The sequence below is a fragment of the Pleurodeles waltl genome, chromosome 5, assembly GCF_031143425.1.
Source record: "Pleurodeles waltl isolate 20211129_DDA chromosome 5, aPleWal1.hap1.20221129, whole genome shotgun sequence".
NCBI classification, from domain to species: domain Eukaryota; kingdom Metazoa; phylum Chordata; class Amphibia; order Caudata; family Salamandridae; genus Pleurodeles; species Pleurodeles waltl.
The window spans coordinates 1,096,625,885-1,096,651,213 of record NC_090444.1 but is presented as its reverse complement, the minus strand read 5'-3'; the positions used below and the strand labels follow the sequence as shown (position 1 = coordinate 1,096,651,213).

At 45.8% G+C, this 25,329-nt stretch overlaps 1 protein-coding gene across 2 annotated transcripts in view; it reads right to left on the bottom strand.

Annotated features, from left to right (window-relative positions):
• LATS1 (large tumor suppressor kinase 1) overlaps positions 1-25,329 on the bottom strand; it is a 232,468-nt gene that overhangs the window by 118,327 nt on the left and 88,812 nt on the right. For both annotated transcript variants that reach the window (XM_069235307.1, XM_069235308.1), the window contains exon 4: positions 10,735-12,254. In XM_069235307.1, coding sequence (XP_069091408.1) covers positions 10,735-12,254 — 1,520 coding nt within the window. The remainder of the gene's footprint in view (positions 1-10,734; positions 12,255-25,329) is intronic.

Sequence of the window (25,329 nt, the reverse complement as noted above, 5' to 3'; positions counted from 1 at the left end):
TCTTCGGTCTGGTTGAGGCGCCACGCCTTCTCGCGGGCGCGGCATTCTTTCTTGGAGTTCTTGAGGTCGGGGGTGAACCAGGAGTTTTTCTTGTGGTTGTTGGTGTTGGCTTGAGTCTTCAGGGGGGCCAGGAGGTTGGCGCAGTCGGAGATCCAGCTTGTGAGGTTGTTGGCAGCTTCGTTTGGGTCGGTGGTGCTGGTGGGTTGGTTCTGGGAGAGGGTTGCTGCGAGCTGTTCAGTGGTGATACGATTCCAGTGTCTTCTTGGTGGTTGCTGGGTGTGGTGAAGCACGGTGGTCTTCTTGAAGCTGAAGTGGACACAGCTGTGGTCCGACCAGGTGAGTTCGGTGGTATGGCTGACGGTGATGTGTTTGCTGGAGGAGAAGATGGGGTCGAGCGTGTGTCCGGCGTGGTGGGTGGGTGTGTTGACTAGTTGTTTCAGTCCCAGGTTGGCGAGGTTGTCCAGTAGGGCGGTGGTGTTTTTGTCGGTGAGGTTCTCCAGGTGAAAGTTGAGGTCTCCTAGGAGGATGTAGTCGGTGGATAGGATACAATAAAATGTACACTGGCATCAGTGTGCATTTATTGTGCTGAGAAGTTTGATACCAAACTTCACAGTTTTCAGTGTAGCCATTATGGTGCTGTGGAGTTCGTGCATGACAGACTCCCAGACCATATACTCTTATGGCTACCCTGCACTTACAATGTCTAAGGTTTTGCTTAGACACTGTAGAGGCATAGTGCTCATGCACTTATGCCCTCACCTATGGTATAGTGCACCCTGCCTTAGGGCTGTAAGGCCTGCTAGAGGGGTGACTTATCTATACTTCATAGGCAGTGTGAGGTTGGCATGGCACCCTGAGGGGAGTGCCATGTCGACTTAGTTTTTTTATCCACACTAGCACACACAAGCTGGCAAGCAGTGTGTCTGTGCTGAGTGAGGGGTCCCCAGGGTGGCATAAGATATGCTGCAGCCCTTAGAGACCTTCCCTGGCATCAGGGCCCTTGGTACCATGGGTACCAGTTACAAAGGAATTACCTGGATGCCAGGGTTTGCCAATTGTGGAAACAAAAGTACAGGTTAGGGAAAGAACACTGATGCTGGGGCCTGGTTAGCAGGCCTCAGCACACTTTCAAATCAAAACTTAGCATCAGCAAAGGCAAAAAGTCAGGGTGTAACTATGCCAAGGAGGCATTTCCTTACAAGTGTATTATTAAAAGATCCAAAGAACGTAAAGAGCCGAGCAAATGGCAGTCCTTGCTCTTTATAAAAAACACTTATCAATAAGTAACAGTCTATTCAAAGAATCAAAGGATGTTGTACAGTTGGAATTTAACACAAGGGCATTTCCAAGATCTTAATTATGGAAACTAATTTTAGCATTTGAACAAGTAAGAGTAGGATGGATGGAAAATTTCCTACAAGAAGAACTCAGAAGGAATGAAGGTCTTGTGCCAAAAATATCAAACACACAAAAATGTATGGCAGGAATGTTTGCATTTGTCTAAGTAACGGTAATGGCTCGGGGTAACATTACAACTCTGCATTCCTTTAACCACTATGCCACCTCAGAGTGAACCCAGCCATATGCAAACCAGTCCTGACCCTGCCCCAACAGGAGCTAGCCAGCATGAAACGCCAGGCCACTTACTCCCTGATCTGAAAAACAAGCAACTCAAGAATGGTTTCACCCTGGCTGGGGTTCTTCTTTGGGTGTAGCTTAGTTCCAGTGGCACAGTAAGCACAGGACCCATCTTGCCACTTAGGGTGGTATATCAAACACAAAAGGGGATGGGAGGAATGCTTGCAATTTGTCTAACCACTGGAAATCACCCAAGGTAGCATCCCAGCCCATCTTTTCTTTGTCCATCATGCCCCCTCAGTTTGGACCCAATCATATCCAAGTCAGTCTTTAACCTGTTCCAATAGAATAGTCCAGCCAGAACTGCGAGGCCAGGACGTCCCTGAACCGAAACACAAGTGATTCAAGAGCTCTACAGTCAGGTGTAAATTGAGTCCAGTGGCACAGTGAGCACGGGACCCATGTCTGGGCATATCGCTGCCACTTTGGGTGGTACAACAAACACACAAAAGGTGCCAAGAAAAATCAGGTTTAAGTTTGATCACCTAGAAACCAGAACTGACAAAAATATAACCAGTTGTCTTCCAGGCCATGGCGACAAGTGGAGTGAAAGACCACTGGAAGCATTAGTTTTAAAGAACAAGTTACTTACCTTCGGTAACTCTTTTTCTGGTGGATACAATAGCTACCTGTGGATTCCTCACCTTATGAATTCTCCCATGCGCCAGCATCCGACGGAAAATCTTCTTCCCAGCTCTCCACGTCGACGAGGACGTCACAATTGCACGGCTCCAAGCAACTCCGTCTGACGTCACTGTGCCAATATAAGAGGTCCTTGCCAGCATGCTGATGTCGGCTTCACCCATTTTTTACGTGCCTTTGAGGCGAACAGGTGAAAACCGACCTCACAATAGCTCAAAGAAAACATATATACATAAAACCACAATGATGCAATATAATCAAAACTATCATTTATATATACACATAAACACCAAAATTTATATACACTTGTAAAACAAACATCTTAGTGTAACCAGACAGGCAACGGGGAGACGGGTTGGACTGTGAGGAATCCACAGGTAGCTATTGTATCCACCAGAAAAAGCATTACCGAAGGTAAGTAACTTGTTTTTCTGATGGATACAACTACCTGTGGATTCCTCACCTTATGAATAGAGTCCCAAAGCAGTACCGCACTCGGAGGTGGGTGCCTGACTGGTTACACCAAGAAATCCTGCAATACAGATCGTGCAAAATGGCCGTCCCTCCTAACCTCAGAGTTCAAGCCAGGGCCGAAATGGCAGACTTAGCCCTGGTGGAATGGGCTCGAATACCCTCAGGGGGAACCTTCATCGCCAACGAGTAGCAAACCTTTATACAGAGAATGACCCACCTGGAGACCGTTCTTTTATGGACTACTCTGACCTTCCTCTGTCCAATATATCCCACGAACAGCTGGTCCTCCAGATGAAAGTCTTTCGTCCTCTCAATACAAAAACTGAAAGCCCTTCTGGGGTCGAAACGGTGAAGCCTCTCTTCCTCCTTCGAGGGATGAGGAGGAGGGTAGAAAGATGGAAGTGTAATGGTTTGCCCCATATGAAAAGGAGTGGCAACTTTTGGTAGCAAAGCCGCCCTGGTTGTCAGCACCACTTTATCTGGAAAGAATAAGGTAAAGGGGGGTTTTACAGAAAGAGCCTGAAGCTCACCAACCCACCTAGCCGAGGTTATAGCAATGAGAAAAACCGTCTTAAGAGCTAGAAACCTTAGCGGGCAAGAATGCATGGGTTCGAACAGTGACCTCATTAAAAAGTCAAAACGAGATTCAGATCCCACTGAGGCATATGAAAAGGAGTGGGAGGAAACCTATTAATTAAACCTTTTAAGAACCTAAGAACAATAGGTGACTTAATCAAGGAGGGCTGATCCGGGAGGCAAAGAAAAGCTGACAGTGCTGCTAAATAGTGGAATAATTAGAAGGGGATTCCCTGAACTAATAAGCGTGGCTCAAACAGGGAAATAACCAAGGTAGAAGAAAACTACTAATTGAGCTACTCAAATAAGTATGAAGATACCATAAATAGCCCTTAACAGTAGCCACTGCACAACCCTTCTGTGCTAAATCTAAAGCAAATAACAGAATATGGGAGAGGTGGGCCCTCAAAGGATCAATTTGCTTCTCGCCACACCAAGCCACAAATTTTGCCAACCTGCCGGCATAAACTGTCTTAGTGGAGTGTTGCCTGGCCGATAGAATAACATCCACTACATCTAGTGGGAGAGAAAAAGAACTCGGGTTGCCCTGTTCAATCTCCAGGTATGAAGGTGCAGGCTCTGGAGGTGGGGGTGTAGAACCTGCCCCTGCGACTGCAATACGAGGTCTGCCCTGAGAGCGGAGGGCACAGCATGAGTTGGAGAAGGTCCGTGTACCACACCCTTCTTGGCCAATCCGGGGCTATTAAAATGACCCAAGCCCAATCTTGGCGCTTCTTCCTCAGAACCCGAGGAATCAAGGGTATGGGGGGGAAATGCGTAAAGCAACTGGTTGCACCAAGAGATCTGAAACACATCCCCCAAAGCTCCTTGCATCGGATACTGGAGGCTGCGGAATGATGGGCAGTGCGCGTTCTCCCGAGTGGAAAACAGATCGATCCTGTCTATAATGTCGACAGAGTGTCCACACGTACGTTGAGCACCCCACCCAGATGATTCGCTACCAAGTAAATCCGATGGTCCTGAAGCCAGCAGCGAAGATACGACCCTACTCCTCCCTGCTTGTTTATGTACCACATCGCAATAGTGTTGTCCGTCAGGACCTGAACAGACGGACCGCAAGGGGACGGGAAGAAGGCCTTGAGAGCCAGACGTATGGCCCCCAATTCTAACAGACTGATATGAAAAGTCTGTTCCACTGGAGACCAACGACCCCTGACCTCCAGGTCCCCCAGATGAGCTCCTCACCCTAGAGTGGAAGCATCCGTCATGACCGTGGCCACCGGAGGCGGCAGTGAAAACAGCCTTCCTTGAGAAAGGTTGCCGTCCACAGCCCAACATCGTAAATCCGCTGCAGCGTCTCTGGAGATCGTTATCGACTCTTCGAGATCCCCTTTGTGTTGAAACCACTGCTTGCGGAGGCACCAGTGGAGAGCCCTCATGTGCCAACGTGCATGAGTGAATAACAGAATGCAAGAAGCGAACAGACCGAGCAGGCGTAGGACCTTGAGGACTGGAACAACCACCCCATTTTGAAACATTGGACTCAACGCCTAGATGTCCTGAATACGCTGAGGCGGAGGATAGGCCAGATCCAATGTAGTATAGTATCCAGTACTGCTCCTATGAACAGGAGGCGCTGAGAGGGCTCCAGGTGAGACTTGGGTACATTTATTGTAAAACCCAGACTGAGCAACAACTGAGTTGTCATCTGCAAGTGACGCAACACAAGCTCTGGAGACTTGGCTTTGATCAACCAATCGTCCAGGTAAGGGAATACCGATATCCCTTTCGTTCTGAGACTTGCTGCCACCACTGCCATCACGTTTGTGAAGACTCGAGTGCTGAAGTATGACCAAACGGAAGGACCGCAAACTGGTAGTGTTGCGACCCCACCACAAACCGGAGATATTTCCTGTGCGACTTGAGTATAGGGATATGAAAGTAAACATCCTGCAAGTCGACAAGACAGACACCATCCAATACTCTTTGCTCAACGCCAAAAGTACCTGTGTCAGAGTCAGCGTCTTCAATTTTTCCTGTTTGAGGAACCAATTCAAAATCCTCAGGTCTAGGATTGGTCTCAAACGACCGTCCTTCTTGGGGATCAGGAAGTACCTTGAATAACAACCCTGACCCCTTTCCTGCTCTGGAACCAACTCCACCGAACCTTTTGACAACAGGATCTGAACCTCCTGCTGCAACAACAGGAAATGGTCTTCTGAACAAAACAAGGGACGGGGAGGGGTGGGAGGGGGAAACTCCTGAAAAGGGAGAGCATATCCTTTCCTCACAATGTTCAGAACCCAGGAGTCTGATGTAATTAACTCTCACTCGTGGAGAAAATACGTAATCTTCCTCCCTACACAAGAATGTGGTTGAAAATGGGCAGAAAACTAGGGCTGCTTCCCTTGTTGTCCTCCAGAGGAAGAGGATGATGCAAGGTGCTGCTGGGTGGCCCCTCCTGCCCGAACCCTCCCCCGTCCTCTAAAGGATCTATAAGGGAGGCTGGTAGGCTGTTAAGACTGTGGACTGGGGTCTCCCATGGTACACGGCTCCACGTCCAAACCCCCTAAACCTCCAAAAGTACCTGAAAGGGGTAGCAGAGGAGGCTTGCAGACCCAAAGACTTTGCTGTGGCCCGACTGTCTTTAAAGCTCTCTAGGGCAGAGTCCGCTTTTATCACCAAAAAGTTTTTCCCCCATCAAAGGGCAAGTCCAGGAGAGAAGTCTGTACATCACAAACCAGAGGACCTCAACCATGCATGCCTCCTGGTAGCAATAGAGGTACCCATCGCCTTGGCCGCCGAGTCTGTGGAATCCAGTCCAGACTGGATTATCTGTTTTGCTGCAGCCTGAGCATCTGATAGGAGTTCTCCAAATTGCCTCTGCACCTCCTGCGGCAGGTCAGGAACCAAAGCCCTAGCTGAATCCATCAGGGCGCGGACGTATCTGCCGAGAACACAGGTAGCATTCGCTGCCTTAAGGGCCATACTGCAAGAAGAAAAAGTTTTCTTCACAGACTGCTCCATCCTTTTGGATTCCCTGTCCGACGGAATCACAGGGAAGGAGCCTGGTGCAGAACGTGTGGAACAAGAGGCCTGAACAACCAGACACTCCGGGGTAGGATGTTTCTATAAGAACCCCGGATCCCCAGGCGCCACTCTGTACCTCCTTGCCACAGACCTATTGACAGCAGGTGACGATACAGGCTTCCACCATAGCTCTAAGATAGGCTCCGTGAGAGCATCATTAAACGGAAGCAATGGATCCGCCGAAGTAGAAGAAGGGTGCAGGACATCAGTCAGAATATTTGTTTTGATCTCTGCAGCAGCCAAAAATTTGCCGCCCTCCTAATCACAGTATGGAATGAGGCCGCCGCTTCCGTAAACTCCCCTGGTAAAGAAAGGTCCCATTCCGGGGAAGTGTCAAGCCCACTGGCTGAATCCAGCCCTTGATATTCTCCCAAGGGCTCCACAATATCCCCTTCTTCCAACAACTGCCGCTGGTACTCTTCCTCTTCCAAAAGTCTCAAAGCCTTTCTACACGACCTCAGCCTGGCCTCTAACCTTGGCGTCGACACAGAATTAACCCACGTTGATGACACCGGCTTCAAAACTGTAAGGTGACGAACAGGAGAAGAAGGCTGACTTCGGTCTAATCCGGCATCCGGATCCAGCGCTGGAGCGGATCCCAACGGCGCCGCGGACACCTGAGGCTCCATCATCGCCGTCGACTGACGGTGCGATGAGATAGGCGCCATAGGTCTAGAAGGCGACGTCATCGGAACCACAGGACCTCGAGGCGATGTCATCGGTGTCGAACCGGCACCCTCAGCTGAATAGAAGGGCATAAACGGTGCCGCCTTGTAAGGAGCCAGAGTGCCCAACGAAACTGCTACGGACCCGTGGGACCAGCTGGTGCACCAGCAGGGGCCATAGCATTAAACATCGAAAACATGGCATTTAAAAATCCGCCGGATCCGCTCCCGGAGCCGGGAAGGCAGGATACCGCTGGTCTCCAAGTTGCACCTGCGCTTGCTGAACATCCGAATCCTGTGCAGAAGGTGAAAATAGAGGACTCTCCGGAGGTGGAACTACCTTGAAGACCGACAGCGCTGGAAAAGCCTGAGGGGTCTGAAGTTGTGGAGTCACACTCAGACTAACCTCCCACGTCGTATGGCGCCGCCGAGATGGAGACCTTGAATGGCTCCGAGCCGAGAGTCATGACGTCGCCTCTTGTGTTTCTTCGATGAAGTGGGTGAAGAGGACCTGTGATGACTTCGCCTCCCTCTCCTTCAGAACCTTAGGATTCATGCTCTGGCAGGATACACACTCCTAGACGTCATGCTCGAAGCTCAAACACCAAAGGCAATCATCATGAGGGTCAGTAACTGACATGCGACCCCCCGCACTCTCGACATGGCTTGAATTCCGACTTCCTAGGAGGAGACATTGTAACCAGAAACAGGATTGTAACTAGTAATAAGATGGAACGCCTTCAACAGTAGCGAGAGCAAGGAGAAAACGGTTAGCGTTGAAGGCACGGAAAAAAGGGAACTGACGTCAGCACGCTGGCGAGGACCTCTTATTGGCACGGTGACGTCAGACGGAGTTGTGTGGAGCCGTGCAATTGTGACATCGACGTGGAGAGCTGGGAAGAAGATTTTCCGTCGGATGCTGGCGCATGGGAGAATTCATAAGGTAAAGAATCCACAGGTAGTTGTATCCATCAGAAATGTTAATGACTCAAACCAGGAAATAAATCTGTCCAACTGCCAAACTGAAAAGAGTCTTGTTAGTGAAGTATGTGCCATTTGACACACCTCTCCCACTCTGTAAAATACTCATATTAAGAATTCTTGTGTCTCTAAGTATCATAAATATATGTGCTAATAGTAGATGGGCAAATTCTAAGGGCCAGGTGACCATGTTCAGCAACTTGGTATCAGGATGTGCCACCTGACACTTAATCAGTTCGGAAGAACTGGTGGTCAAGGCAATTCTTGGTCATTTCCATCAAATGTGAGAACCAGGTTTGCCTGGTTTAACAAGTAGTCTTGTCACTGAAGACTGGTTCACTTTCCAGACAACTTGTGGGATCAGAGAAGTTGAGGTAAAAGCAAAGGCAAACATTCTGCAATCCTTTTGCACTTATATGGTTGGTTAGATGTGTAAACTTGCCATTTTTCTCTTGTGTGAACAGAAATATATGAGAGCTGTTTCCCGCTCTTGAAAGATCAGAAATTGATTTATTTCTCACTCTGTACATACAAGGCGTTAATCAAAACTGCACCTGTATGAGGTGACCAGCAGCTGACATCAGACTGCTTGTCTCAAGACATGTACTTCCCAGTGCAAACTACTAGAGACAAACAAAACATCCTCAACATTCAAAAGTGTTACATCTCCAGAGGGATAAGCCGAAACCTCCAAATACCCCACCCACATTAATCTGTAAGTCAGATTAATGTGGTCAGTTAAGATCATCATGCCACTTTCCATAGAAATGTGGAAAGGTCAGAGTGCTAGTCTTTCTGTCTCTAGCTAAGTGTCGCCGGACATCTGTGGACCCCACATGTGCGTAACATATATTCAACACACTGTGATGGAAGTGTCTGAATCAGTTTGTTTATATTCACTGTGATTTCCATGTGTAATAAAAGTTATATTTCACATGTATATTCCTGACTTTATGCCATATGGAACTACCTTTCATCAACCAACAATGGTAAACATGAAGGGTATTTCTCGCAGAAAATAGAAGATGCAACTGCTATCTGCTTGTTGAGATAGAAACGTACCTCATATGGTAAGAGACGGGTAGCCCTGCCCAGAGTGACCCAGCTGCAGAGATATCTGGATACTATGTAACAAACTGTGGTCACAGGTGAACATGGATCATATGTGTGTGCTGTGACCTTGGTCAGTCTCATAATTTGGGGATCTAGCTAGAACAGGAAAGGTGCACAATACGCTATCCTCATAGTGGTGAAGGGCTGCAGTCCTTAACAAGAACTAAGTAGCCCGAGCACTTAGCATATCATTTTTTAATGAGTTATTAGTAGCGCGGCCAGACCAGTTGACCTGCTCTCCAGGATCGGGGTCTACTAGTGCACTCAATTGAAGTTCCATTGCAGTCTGCTTAGCATGCCGTTGGCCTTTCTCAGGATGGAGGGCTGGAAAAGCATGCATCTAAAACAGCAAGCTGTTATGTACGTATGTATGCCAGTGGCAGCAGTGAGCGGAGGCTTGGGTGTGCGCCTTTACAGGGAGCGCTTTTATATATGTATGCCTGTGGCAGCAGTGTGCGGAGGCTTGCAGGCATGTCTTTACACAGCACACAGTTGTGTGTGAGAGCCAGTGGCAGCAGTGCAAAGAAAGCTACATGCGGGTATGCGTGCAATGTTATGGTTGCACGAGTGTTACAGTGCATGAGGTCTGTGGATCCAGATCGAGAACCCCAGGGGTGGCTGGAGAAACAAGTTGAGAAATAGACAGATTTAGGGGCTGCTGCTTCCCTGAGATCTGGGTGGGTCACGCACTGGAGGAAGGAAAAGCCAGGATCTTTGCTATACTTCAAAATGGGGCTCTTCGATTCGGAAAGAGATGGGGGTGACTAAGGTATCCTAAAGAAGTAAGGCTGGTGCCGTTTTGTGGCCTGTTAATGCACATATCAATGAAGATGATATCCAAGTGTCAATCTATAGTCACACCCATGGCCTTGTATATGGGGTTATCAAGGTTGGAGGCTGTTCTGCTGTTATGCTAGACTGCTCTCTGGAGGAAGGGCACAAACAGAGGGGGGTCCTGTCTTTCACATTCAGTGCTAGTGCATTGAACGAAGTTCATTTTTGTCACCCGTGGGTGGGAAATAAAACTTTGTAGAATTACGCAAAATTCAAAGTTTACGCAACAGCCCAGGTGAATAAAAACATTTTCAACTATAGTGGCAATGTGGGCTGGTTCATTTAGTGCTCAATGAAGTGACAATTTAATACACCTCTGGTGGCATTGGTTTGAATGTTTGTTGCCAATGACCTTCCTTTTATACATTTGTGGCGATAAAGGAGACTCCAAAACTCAAAACTTCTTTTTTTGAAGATGGCAGTGAAAAAATTAAACACATGATTTTCACTAGTACTGCTAAAAAGTCCTACACAGAATTTATACAATGCAGTGACAGAAATGAGGAGCACTGTTTAAACTAAGCATTCAGTCACTTAACAGCATTTGTCTAGAACGTTTATAAACATTTTGCAAATATCTCAAATTGGTTTTCTAAAATCCCTCAAGAAACCCAATATTCTTGATAGACAAGGAATCATCAGAGTAAGAAAATTAATTTACACCTTAATTTTAATGGCAAATTAAATGATGGCAAAATCGAAAGAGTACACTAATAAGCAAACTAAACGCATATCAATCTTCAAACAAATGGCAAATTACCCGCATCATTTCATTCTCCAACTGTTTCTTCCGATGCATTCTCTGGTGGTGAGACTTTAGGATGTTCTCCACATGCTGTTCCATGAAAAATTTGAAGGCCTGTGGTGAGTAGCTCTGGATGCGAGATTCCCTACGCTCTTCATCTCTCTTGTTTCTCCTCACTGGGACAGGAGAAGTGGTTATTTGCTTCTTTTCTTTGTCTATGCTTTCAACACTCTCAGAACTCTTTTCAGTCTCCCCCTCTTTATTCAAAGGCAAGGATAAACCAGGTTGTTCCTCTTTGGTTGGCTTTGTTATTGAGGCATCATGTGAAGGGACCGAGGGATTCTGAAGTAATAAGTGCTTTGGATAAGGTGGTGGAGGGCCTTGGTAATTTGGAGCCTCCACAACAGGTGGCATGGGAGTCACATTTGCAGCTGTCCACTCTGGGAAGGGTGCAGGCTGGACAGCCTGCATTGATTGGGGCATCCATGAAGGATGAGTAGGAGCTAGAGCAGTCTGTAGCTCTGGCTTTTGCACCCGCATGCTTTTCACAGGTTGTTGAATGGGAGCTGGTGTAATTGCTGTTACTGTAGTAGCAGAAGACTGACTGTTGTTATTAAGGCCCTGGCGATTTCCGAGAGGGGTATTAAAGGAATTTGATCTAACTGGAATATTCTGTTGCCAGGAAGGCATCTCATGCCCACTTACTGGGGCTGACTGGGGTTGGGCAGTGGAAGATTGTGGCCAAGATGTTGGCTGACCAGGTACAGTGATATTGTAAAGCTCCATGTTGTGACTGTTTCGGGTTGGCACCATTAGAGAAAGAGGAAGATTGCCATTGGTGTAGGTTGCAGCAGGTCCTCCGGCTTGCATTTGTAAGATTGTAGGGCTCTGTCCATTTACAGAGGCTATTTGGTGAGATGCCTGACGATTCACCAAATTACTTGTTCCTTGATGTGCCATAAAGTCTGACTGACTGTTGCCACTGCCATTCTGAACTCCAGGTCTTCCAGAAGAATAATTGAATTTATTTGAAGAGTTCTGCATTATGATGGGCTGTCTGCCTACTGGAACATGATTCATGGCTCTTGGAGCCTGTATAGGATGATTCATTGGTTGGGCTTGTGATTGATTGTACCCATCTGGCCATACTCCAGGTGGAACAGGAGAAATCCTAGAGATCATGTACTCCATATTTCCAGAATAACGTTTAGTTTGAGAGCTTGAGTCCCAGGAAGATGGTGGTGGAGTGGTACCCTTAGGTGGTGGAGTTTGTCCTCTTGGAGGTGGGGGAGGTGGTGTCACACTTCTTACTTGGGGTGGAGGTGGTGGGTTCACTCTCTGTCCATTCCCAGGATAAGCCTGTGCAAATGCAGCTATTCCGGAGCCTGACATGGGTCTTCCCATTTCTTGTTGAGAACTGGGGTTTTCTTGAAGATAGACACCATCAGAAAGTGGAGGACCATGTCGTTGAGGGACTAAGGATTCTTTCGAACCTTTCCAACTCTGTCTCCGGTTAACTGATTGCTGGACACTCCCTACAATGTAAAATAGAGCAAAAAAGGATTAGTCTACTGATACTAGCCATCTTACTACGGGAGCTATGCAAGATTACATGTAAGCACATCCTTTCTGGCTGAATGAGGAACACCTTATCTTACCAATGTAAATAAATAAAAACAGCTTTAGAAAGAGGAAACTTACACACACAGCTATAATCTAATTAATTCAAACGTAATGGCTCTGTCCTGTCGGTTTATGTTCAAGGACCATTGACTAGATTAGGTAGTACAACATAAGTGCATCCAAATAATGGAAACACGAAAATACTGTCAAAGTACATAGCCTTTGTATGTTACTTTGTTCCATAAGAAAAACCATAAAAACAACAAACAAATAGGAGGTTCATGGTGCAGACCACAATCACCAAGGCGGATTCTTACCATGTCAACTGGCTTTCAGATCCTTACTGTCTTATCTCTGAACAGAAAAAAAGTCACTGTTTTCTCAGATCAAAGTTGTACCCAAGTGGATTACCTGGAGGCAGGCAGGCCTGGAACTACCAATACAAATGTCATGTACTTATAGGTCCCCGGGGTAATTTTTAAAGCATCTCCAAATGATGCAGACTGCTGAACAGCTTTACACCAGGTGAAGTCTCAGCCTTCAATACACAAGGGAGAGGAATCAGAGAATGAGAGGGTAAACGGTTTACTAGTGCAGCTGAAGGGGAGCCTTAGGAGCAGCCACAGGACATCCCAACCTAAGCAAGGAGAAGGAAAGGTCTGCCCAAGGCAATGCTTTGTGTTCCACAAGTGCATTATTTTTGTTGGAACCTAATTCTGAAAGACTAGAAGGGTGAATCAATATCCAATTATATACAATGAAAAGCAACATTAACTAGTTTTATTTTGTTGGAGAAGTGAGCACATGTATTAACAAAGCTGTCAGTTTACATTTTTTACTATTTTTGACAAACACAACTTGAACAAGCATTGGCATAGTCAACAGGTCTTGTTTTAGGGATCTACTGCCTTTGCCAATGGTTTCAGTGATGTTGTACAGCATCCCGGATGCACTGCAGCGTAGCTAAAGAATAAAAAAAATAAATCAATGATGCATGTGCCTACAAAATCAAGCAGGTACTTTTTTTTTTTTTTTTAATTACCGCTCTGAGTTAGATTAGTAAATAAAAAGAAAAAAAAAAAAACATACAAGAGTTTTTTTAAGTAGTGCGGGAGAAACAACATGGGTGGGTGAGGAAACAACCCAGGGGACAGAGCGCCAGAAACAGCACTGGGAGCTCCGGTGGAGGGATGGAGGGAGTAACACACATGGAAGGGCGGGGGGTTGGGTCGAGAAAAGCAAACGGGTGAGCCATGTGGCGCTCGGGGGAGATGCACAGGGCGAGAAAGCAACACAGTAGAAATGCACACAAGGGTGAGCACATCACAGAAGTTAAGTGGGGGAGGCACAAAAAAAAAAAGAGCAAGAGAAAAAGTGCGGGGGAAGCAAACTAGGGAGACAGATGAAAAATAAAAGCACTCTCATTGAATGCTAAAGGCAAAATATAAAAGTAGTTCCCTAAAAGTGAGCAGTGGAAGGACACAATCTAATTGGCAATGTCTCAGAGTGGAGGGACAGACACACTAGGGACAAGGTAAGCCATCAAACAAGATGTAGATAAATATGAGTGACAGTAAAGCCAACTAATGGTAAGCAAGAGGTGGACTGCAAGCTTCCCCCCCACCCTACGTTCTTGGTAAGCCAATAATATGTCTTTTATGACCAGACAGCTGTGCTGTCTGGAAGCCTTGACCTGAAAAGAATCTCTGATTTACTCACCATGCTCTGCATCATGTTGTCAAGACCAAATCATGTTCAGATTTACAGAAAGGAGAGTTAAATAAAAAGTGATGTGATTTCCTAGCAAAGCTTATGTTGCGACAAATTATGCTTCTACTACCATTCTAATGGAAAGTATAATGTATATTGCTACTTACAGCAAATAAGCCAATGTGCAAACGTGCATCAGTTAAAAATGTGGAAACAAATCAAATGCAAATTCTATTTTTCACAGAATTAAAAAAAAAAATAGATTCAGATAAATAACAATAAAATTTGCAAAAAAGATAAACACAGAAATGGGAAAATTCATTATTCCAACATCTAGTGGTCTTCTTGTTAGTTCTCTTTTTTGTGTTGTGTTGTGTAGTCTGTAGCCATATAGTGCTATGTCAGTGCTCCTATGACTCCAGATGTGCGCCCCAGAAGCCCCTGTACATGGTTGCAGATTTCAGATTCTTTTACACCTTTGGTGACTCTGGTCTTTGCTGGCTTCCTTTAACTTTTAAGTTATCTCAGTATCTTCCCCTCTTTGTTTCACCTCATTTTTCAGGGAGGAGGAGTGTCACATTTGAATCCAGAAAATTATTAAAGCTGCAAAACTAGCCCTACTGGTCAGTAACCATTTAGTTTTTCATCATGAAACCTTTAATGGATTCACAAACTGTGCATTGATTTTACAGATGTATCTCATGGAGGTGGGGTTAAAACGAGGTTGCGTTTGCAAACAGATTTTCAATAGTCTTCATCCCATTTGTGACCTTTGTTTACATGGATGTCCACGCAACAGTGTTTTGTGAAGGTTTGGGCTTGTGACTATGCGGCTATGTTTGCTAGGAAGGCCAGGGTAGCTCCTTTTTTCTTTGAGTTTTACTACTGAGAACACACCTGCTTTCTGGTAGCATAAATGGATTGCTTGTATTATAATCCTTGCGATGGTGCGGTTTGTCACTGATGAGCCTTTGTTTCAAATCAAGAAAAAGATACGAAGAACTGGTTTCCCTTTCTGACTTTCCTTGTCCTTTCTAGGAAGTACATCACAGCCCTGCACACATCCAGTGTAAGCAAAGGTCTTTCAGCTTGTGTTTTTGGTTGCTGAAAGAAGCCTGGAAGCTGGATTATTTGGTTTACATGGAAATGTTTTACGACCTTTGGGAGGAAATATGGATTGGTCCTCATGACTACTCTATCCTTGTGTGTTTGTAGGTAGGGCTCTTGGATGGTTAGAGCTTGCAATTCGCTCACCCTGAGCAATGATGTGATTAGGAAAGCGGTCTTCAAGGTCAGGAACCGTAGATCTGCTTTGGGTAGCGGTTCAAAAGGTGCCTTCATTAATTGTGTTAATACCAGGTTGAGGTTTCACATTTGCATTGATGCTGAGCCAGGTGGAGGTATTCTTTTTACTCCTAGAAACCTTCTAATAGCTGGTGCTGTGAAAAGGCTCCTTTTTCGTGTCCTCTTATGCAGGCTACTTTTGTGAAGAGTAAATTAGACTGTTGTGTGGCAGGTATGTAAGGTATGTGATTACTGTGGTATCCTCGGTTCTGTTCTGGAACAGTTACTTGTCTCTGCACCACAGGACATATCTCCGTCATTTCACTGTGGAGCATCTTCTTGTGCTTGGCCTTCTAGCTTCCTTTAGGATGTCCATGGACCGTTTTGGAAGGTTAAGGTGCCCGAACCCTATGCCTTAATGAAGCCAGTCTGTAAGACTCAGGCTGTTTGCCTCCGGATGGAGGCTCTTCCCTTGTTGCACGGAGAGGAGGTCATGTTTGCTGATAGCCTATATACCCTTAGGGAGTGGCGGGGGATATCTGGATGTGAACTCTTGGCATTTTGCATTTTCTGGGTTTGCGAACAGATCCAACTCTGGGGTGCCCAACTCCTGGAAGACCTTTTATAGCACTAGGGTGTTTAGTTCCCATTTGTGTGCTATGGATGCATGTATGCTTAGTGTGTCTGATTCTTCATTGTCTATGCCCGTCAGATGTTTTGTTATCAAGGTTGTTCCTCTTTGAATGACCCGTCTCCAGATATCTTGTGCTAGCTTTAACAGCACGTCATCTTGTTCCTCCTTGCTTGTTCAGAAGGAACCTTGTGGTTGCGTTGCTCGCCTAGATTTGTACTGTATTTCCACACATTTCTGAAAAGACTTTAGGGTCAGGAAAACGGTCTTTAGCTTCATTACAATTATGTGTTGCATTGCTTCTTCCGCTTTCCATAGCCCTCTGATTTTTTAGTTCCCCCTTGTGCACTTCTCATCCATTGTGGGATACATCAGTGGTGATAATCCCTATCAGAGTTGGTTGAGTGAAAGGTCTGCCCACTGTTAAGTTATCCATATTCCACCATGTCATCTCTTCCTGCACTTTTTGCATTACAACCACTAAATCTGCCCAACTCCCCTTTGTCTGTGACCACTGGTTTAAGTTTTACTCTTGTAGTGGTCTTGTGTAGTCTTGCGTGTGTGTGATCAGTGGAATGCATGATGCAACCTTGCCCATCATCTTACCCACAGTTCTCTCTGTCATAGACTGGCCCTTGTAGTAGCAGCAAGCCTGCTCTGTGATTGATTGAATTCTCTTGAGGGTAGGGAAGGCCTGCACCTACACAGTGTTGATTCTTGCTCCTAGGAAAATCGTCACTCTCTCCAGCTTCTTTGAAGACTTTTCTAAGTTGATTGTGAATCCTAGTCTATGAGCCCAAGCTTGCTTTTATTAGATAGTCATCAAGGTTGAGGCAACCATATATCCTTTTCCTTCTTCAATGGGCTGTAACTGCTGCTAGACATTTTGTGAGCCCTCTAGGTGCTGAATTGATCCCGGAGGGGACCACCCTAAATTGGGAGTGGTTCTTGTGGACCGCGAACCATAGGTACCTTTTGTGCTAGTGGTTATGGGGAATATGTAGGTAAGCATCCTTTAGGCCTATGGTTGCATTATAGTCCTTTTCCTGCAGCCACGGGACGAGCTGTAGAGTGATCATTTTAAAATTTGCATCTTTATGAAATTCTTTAAGAAGTGGAGGTCTGGAATTTGTTTTAGTGACTTGTCTGGTTTTGTGATGAGGAAGTATACTGAACAGTTTCCTTGATTTACTTATGCTGTAGGCACTCAAGAATGCTCTCTTCTAGGAGTTTCTGCCCCTCGAGTTGCAGACACCGCCTCTTCTCTTTAGATGATATTTTTTATTTGGTTGGACTTCTGGTGGCATCTTTATAAATTCTATGCAGCAACCATGTTGGACAATGTTGAGAATCCATTTGTCTGAACTGACCTTCCTCCACTCCTGAAGGGAGTTATCTATTCTGTTTCCCACTGGTGTTATGTGGTGAGGCTGTTGGGAAGCAGAGTTACTGTCCCAATCCTCTGGCTCTGCCTCTAACAGGCTGACGCTGGTGTTTTGGAAACTGCCATTACGTACCCCTTGGTGAAAATCTGGCTGCTGGTAAGTTCGCAGTGGTACTGAGGTTTGAAAGCTTCCTAAGCCCAAAGAGTCTTCTCATTGGGGTTGCTCCCCTTCTTGGTTGATATCAGAACTATAGCGCCCCCCATGGCCTTTGCAGTGTCATTGTCTTTTTTGACCTGCTGCAGTGGTGTCATCTGCAGTGATTCCAAAAATTTTCACTCCTGAAAAACCCTCATTCCGGAAACCAGACACCAGCACCCAGGCATGCCTCCTCACGGATGTTCCCATTTCAAACTCCCTGCTGGCCTTGTCTGACACATCCAATGCCTATTTTAAGTATGTGTTGATTATTTTGCTCTCCTCTACCAGTGCAGCTCCACTTTTCTGGTATAGCTCTGGGAGGTGTTTTCAAGATTTTTCCAACCTCTTCTCAGTGGCTGTGGGCATAACAGTTGAGGAGTGTGTTTTATTTTGAGATCCTCCTTTGGGTCGCAGCTCCCTTATCTACTTCACATCCAACCATCTCCACACTCTTTCTTGGGAGGGGGTCCCATACATGCTGGGACACTGGCTTTCTTTCTCACCTTGGCCACAATGATGAACTCTGCCGCGCACTGCCCTAGATTTATACTGGGGTATTTGGAGGAGTGATTATACTTCTCGATTCTCTCTCAGTGCTGCAGCTTTGCATGATGGTGGTTCCCATAGAGCTTCCTTTCCCTGATCCTAGGTGCTTGGCAGCATGGATAGGTACTCGTGTTTGCTCTGGGATGGTAGGAGAGTTTCTAAGAGGATACAGGTCTGCAAATTTTCCTCTTCCAAAAGTACCCCCCTACCTATCTGCTGCTGTTTTTACAACATGGTTATACAACGCAATGTTGTAGACTGGCGATGGACTTGAGAGGTGTGTCAACAGCCTCCTCCCGTGAGTATGTTTGGATGTCCTTCCACTGCTTGTCTCCACTTGTAGTGTGGTCATTTTTATGTATCCTTTGCATGTTAGCTTCAGGCGTTAGGCCTTTGTGCACTTTGCCCTGGATGTATTTTATTCCTTTGCTCGCAGCATGGAGCCTCTGTGCACTTTGCTCTAAATGCTTTTTATTCAGCTTCGTACTGTTATTTTTCAAATAGCCAGTTCTACGGTCTTGTTTTATGTTTTATATCACACTGTTTAGCCTACTTCAGCACTGGAGTTTCAATAACACATTCTTGCTCACTCTGTGCTTTAGTCAAGGATACAGTCTGGTACATTGCCGATAGACGTGGTAGGAGTTTAGTCTTTGGATTGCAGATATACATTCTTGCGTAGGGACATTTTGTGATCACACTGACATGTTAGTTATAAAAACACTTCCTTGTCCCAATACATGAGGAGGGAGATTCCGACCAGGGAACCACAACTAGACGCTAACTGCCTCGTTGCAGATGCTGAACCAGATCACAGGCCTTTGCTCAGGTATGAGGGTTGATGGCTCCCCGGGGAATCTGAAAGACAAGTTAATAGCTTAACATGCTGTGCTCGAAATAGAACTAACAGAGAGAGAATAGAATCCATTAACACCATGATAGCGTTATTCTTATTTTTCCCTCTCCTCGTGACTATTTCAATCCTACTATGTTGTATGGTTCTGGTTATTGCGGCTCACGCCTTAATATCTAAAATGCAGTCGTTTTATTAAAACAATCTATAAAACTTAAACTGCCTTTGTCATTTGTATATGAGATCATACTGTAAATGAGAGAGTTGGTTGGGATCTGAGTGACCACGACTTCCCTGAGAAGTTCCAAAGATGTCATGCGCTCGGCTGCCCAATCATCCCTCCCCCATGGGAGAGATGAGGCACTGCTAGTTAGCCGGAGCAAAACCAGATTTAGGGTGACAGAGGTCCTTCCAAGTGGGTCAGACTCCGTACCCCACACCGGGAACGATCCTGCTACCTAGAAATCCAGTAGTCTCATTTAGGATAATGAGAGCCCACGCGACATGGCACCGCCAACGATTGGTCTGGCTCTAATTTTCGGGTCCGGCTGACTCTCTCGGTCTCATATATATATATATTGACTCCTCGGTTCCGTTAACGGAGACGTCCGTGGCGCTGAGGATTTCCGCCAACACAATATAGGTACATCCTATGATTTTGTGGTTGGTTGTTCAAGCTTGAACTCTGAAAGGAAAACCCCGATATTGGTGTGCCTTCTCTGACTTAGCGCTGTTTTCATAATGGCGAATCCCCAAGTAGTGAACGTCGCACTTAATATGCGACACCCGTTCACAGGACATCTGTTAGCACATGGTCTGACGAACCAGGGGGGTCCGGTCACGTTTGTGGTGGACGCCCATGCAGCCTATAGAACAGAGCTTTTTTATTCTTGGGTCGTATTTCCGGCAGTTGATGGGGCATCACACACTTTTCATGATTACACTGTTGCAAATGCCCCTGGACAATACAAGGCATATGCATACTTAGAGATACCTTTATCTTATCAAGAACACCATAATTGGCTTGATGGCGCCCTCCCACACACCATAGCACAAGTTAGGTTAGGTCCACTGAGTAATGATGGTCCTACCTGGCCTTTATTGGCCACATATACACAACATCCTGCGGTTGCACAATTAGCAGTGGCTGAAGTTCGTCGTTTATATACAGACTTAACGGCTACATATAGACGCTTAGTTCAATTTGTGATGCAGACACTAAATACAAACCCAGCGCGTGCTGCTCCGGTGCAACCACATGCGGTGGTTCCAGGTATCAATCCGGCCACTATACACTCAGTTATGGGTAAAGTACCGGCTAAACGAGAGGAAACTCCATTTTGGCTGGCACAAAAAAATAATACGCTGGAAGCAGTATTTCCCCATACGGGACCTCAGGATAAACATAGAATATTGACGATGTGCTTACCGTTTGGTATGGTTCCTACTGTGGACCATTGTATTACATGGGGCACGGTGTTTGCCGCACTCTACACTTCAGCACACGGTACACCGACATTGGCTAATTTACCGGAAGTGCTTAAACAGATTCAAGATGAATATGGGGCTGCCCCAGCCTTAGATCTAGGGATGCAACTGATTGGCAATTTTGCCACGGTTTCTTCCATCATATTGAGTAATCTAAAAGGGGAGGCAGTGGCACTAGCAGTGCGTATGCGTCTTCATGACGTCCCGCAACTCGATCAGGAGCGGGAGCTGCCGAGAATAATAGCGGAAACATATTCTAGTATTGGTCGTGATAGCCTAGGGGCTAGACCACAGAAACCACAGTTTCAAGGTAAGGGTAGTAAGGATACTACTAAACAACAACAACATGAGGGTACTAAAAAGCGCTGGGAGAAAAAACAACAAACACCTAAAAAAGAAAGGGGAGGTTCTCCGCAACCGGAGACCCCGCAGGCTAGATATAATCTTAGAAATAGGGATAACTTGAAAACGCCTGATAGATATCAATACACTGATACACGTCAATCTCGTTCCTTTCAGGACTCATCGGAAAAGAGAAAGAGAGGTGGGCGGTCAGAGCGGAGAACAGAGTACGTGAAACCGAGACAGGAATCATAACGCTCAACGGAGGTTTCGGTCAAGAAAGAAGAGAAACCGACCCAACAAAAGCAGCAGTTTAAAAAAAAGAAGGTGGCAGCAGTCTCAGTTAGACATGCCACACAAGAAGAGAGTTCTCTTGAAGAACAAGACATGGGCGTTAGCACTGTTAGACAGCGCGGCCGAGGTCACAATAGTTCGCCGGAATCTTCTAGAGCATCTGGAGGTGAAAGCAACTGATGACTTCATACAAGTCGAAACAGCAGATATGCGTGTCTCTGATCCCGATAGAGTTTATACAGTAACTTTGCAATTAGAAGGGGACATTGAGCGCACTATAAACGCCATCTTTTGGGATCGTGTAGTCAAATTGTATGACATTCTGCTGGCCGAACAGGATTGGCCACCAGGCTTTGTTCGCGACTGTCCAGTTGGGGAGGAGGTTATTGCACCTTCGTTCTCACCACTTGTTCCGGGAGAACTTGTAGAGTCCTATAGTAATACATGGGCTCTAGCACAGGCACCCGCCTTATATAGAAATCATGTGGGGTGGGATAGGGATTCACCTTATCATGTAATTCCGATTAGGGGCGAACCTCAGCCGCAACCGCAATATCCTATAAAATTTGAAGCAAGGGCACCGGTAAGGAAAATACTTACACAATTGGAGTACCAGGGAGTTATTGAACCCTGTGTCTCGCCGATGAATAATTCCTTATATTCTGTAGCTAAACCGGAACATTCTTATAGGATAGTGGTGGATTACAGACATTTAAATGACCATACACGCACATATGCAATACAAAATTCACACAGCGCAGCGCTCATGAATAATATTCTGCGTAAGAAATACAAAACAACCATAGATATCTCGAATGGATTCTTCTGCCAAAATGTAGCGCTCGAAAGTAGGGACTATACGAGCTTTAGTGCGTTTGGCTCTCAGAAAAAGTTTTCTCGTTTGCCTCAGGGGTATAAGAATAGCCCAGGACTGTTTTCGGCTCGTGTAACTGAAATTTTGCACGAGTTGGACCCTGAAGCTTTGTCATATGTTGATGATATTTATCTCACAGATGACGAGTTACTGCAAAATTTAAGACGAGTTGCCCGCATTGTTGTGGGATTTGCCGAAATTGGCTACAAATTTAACTTCAAAAAGTCAAAAATTGCCTTCCTCAGCGTAATTTTCCTGGGATATGAGCTGTCGAATGAGGGCAAGAGCTTAGCGCCACACTTTTTGGAAAAATGTGCACAGTTGCAACCACCTAATACGCTTAGGAAACTACAGTCGTTATTGGGATTTCTAAATTTTGGCAGAACTTACATTCCTGATTATGCTACACGTATAAAAACATTATACGAGTTGATACGCACAAATTTTTCGAGTAGATCTTGGACGATTGAGCATACACATATTCTTCGAGATTTGCAAACTGATCTCTTAGCGGTAAAGCATTTACACACATGGGACAATAAGACACATCTGGTCATCAGGGTTATAGCTGGGGTCGTTGGGTTTACATATGTCACCTTTAATGAGGGTGAGACAGTCCCGATAGCATACAAGTCCCACTTGTATTCTGCTGCAGAACAACGTTTTGCACAAACTGAGAAAATTCTCACTGCTGTACAAATGGCTGTGATTAAAGAACGACCTCTTGCCCAGGGCCAACGCATCATTGTCGTTTCCCAGATACCAGCCTTAGAGGCTGTTACAAAATCGAGTGTTCCTAATTCAAAAGCATTACATCCGCGATGGATACAATGGGCAACGTCTGACAGCCACTGATGTAGATTACATATTTCACCCTAAACTGCAGACTCAGGAATTTCTTCAATATGAAATGGAGTACCCAGTACCCGCTGGCACGTCGCCTATTGATCAATATCAGGTGGTCATGTACACCGATGGCTCTGCGCAACCAGCAGTTGGGACTAAACAACAGTATTCTGCTGCATGTGCGGTGGTGAGCGGCCATATGGAGGGGGAGAAGTTCTGCCCCCAACATACTTATACACAAACCCTGGGAGACTGTACGGCACAATTGGCTGAGCTGAAAGCTCTGTTAGCCTTGGAACATGCGGATCCGGCACAATTTACACTGCTGGTTTGTGATTCCTATTACTGTGTTCAGTCTTTCAATTAATATTTGCATTACTGGCGGTTGAATGGGTTCAGAGATTCCAAAGGTAACACCATAAAACACAGATTGCTGTGGGGGAAGGTTTCGGATCTGAAGGAAACGCTTCCTAAAGTCCATGTTGTACATACACTTGGACACCAGCGCGTTGGAATACACGTTGCTGGGAATACTTTGGCTGATGAAGCCGCGAAATCGGCAGTGGCAGTTGCCACTGTGGCCACAGTGACTCGTTCGAGTTCCAAACCAGACAGACATTTTGGCTGCCATAAAGGCTACGGCTGATGGCACGCCATTTCCTAAAGGATTCCCTTCTAAATATAGTTACTGCATGGGTGGTATGCTAAACGCTGTAGTTAAAATCCCAGGCGTTGGTGTACGTGAAATGCCCAATAAAATTGAGCGTCCTCGATTAATTACTGCAGCACATGAGGGGGCGGCATCTGCACATGCAGGCGTGGCAGCCACAATTTCACTCTTACAGGCTCGTTATTGGTGGCCTGGTCTCTAGAAGGAGACAAAGCAGTATGTCCTTTGTTGTGACATCTGTCAACAGATTAAAGTTTCCACGGCTAGACGACCACAACAGACGCCCCTTCTGATATCGAATAAACCATTACAGTGTGTGTACTTGGATCATTGTGGTCTGCTGACACCAGATAGTGCATACAAATATATCTTGGTAGCTGTAGATTCGTGCTCCAGATTTGTGTGGGTCTGGCCACAGCGCTCGGCTGACGCTCGAACTGTTATTAAAGATTTGCGCATCTTTGTCGATACATATGCAGTTGCGGCTTTTCATTCGGACCAGGGCCCTGCTTTTGCCTCTAAGGCATTCAGGGTCACCATGGCTTCGTTGGGGGCCCAGCTCCAGTTCTCGTCTCCATTTCATCCCAAAATTCTGTCGTGGAGCGTTTAAATCGCGATTTAAAGCAATCCTTAACGGCCAGGGTTATAGGTACGGGTCGTAGTTGGCTAGCCCACCTGTATGGAGTACAGAGAGCACTGAATAACTTGCCTAGAAGGTCCCTGGGGGGTCGTACTTCATATGAGTGCCTGTTTGGAACACAAATGTATGTTCCTGATCTAGATGGTCCTGGTGTGGAGGCGGCAGATACGCCCTTTGACATAAATGATCGGGTCACTGTTTTGCAGGATTTACAACAATTCTGTGAAGATAACTCTTCTACCAGTGCTGCCTCCACAGGAATTAAGGATGAACCAGTAACACCTACTGGTTGGATTCCCAGAGTTGGGGATCTTGTGCATGAAAAGGTCGCAGTGAAAAAATAATTTGGCCCTTCATATCGAGTGCCAGTCCCTGTGCTAGGGATCCACGGCACAAGAACTGTGATTTTGCCACTGCTGCAAGGGGCCAAAGGAAATCGCTTTGTTTCCATCGATAGTGTCAAGTTACAACATGTGGCCGATTCTGCACAGCAGACCAAGAGGACCACCCAGTAGTTCTCGAATCCCTCTCACTACTGGGGTTGAAGTTCCGCTGCAGGTGATTTGCACCGACGCTGTTTCCTCTCCGAGCTTGGGGAGGGTGGAAGCTGATCTTGCGATTGTTCCACTAACGGCGGATAATTTGGAATCTTTTGATCAAGTTGCAGTGACTACTGATGTTACTGAAGGTGTTATCTACAGCGTACCACGGCGAGAGACACAATCTGCTCCTTTGTTTACGGTTGCACCTTTTGCGAGAACTGCCTCTGGCTGCTTTAATAACAATGATGATACCATGTCGGACTCTTCGTCCTCTTCAACACCAGCCCTGGGTGCACGTAAGCTGCTGTGTTGGCTCAAAAACACATATTTTGTTATTCCTTGGAACTATTTGTGGCTTTTAATGACTGTGATGACTTTTTTCCTATGGCTGGGGTTTGTTGTTACCTTTTTTCTGTTGATACATGGACATTTTCTTCCTGAACGATCAGAGATTGAGCAGGTGGAGAAGGTGTTAAAACCGCATTGTTCATCACATATGGTTCGAAGAGACTTGTCCTTTGTGAACATTTCCGCTGTACCAATTCCGGATGGGATTGTGTGGGATAGAGTAATGTTTGATATATATGGTCCCACTGAAATAATTCAAATACTGTATGTTCTCAAATTATCAATGAATGATATCGTTATACCAGGCATTGTTTCTGATGATTGGGATGTGAAGAC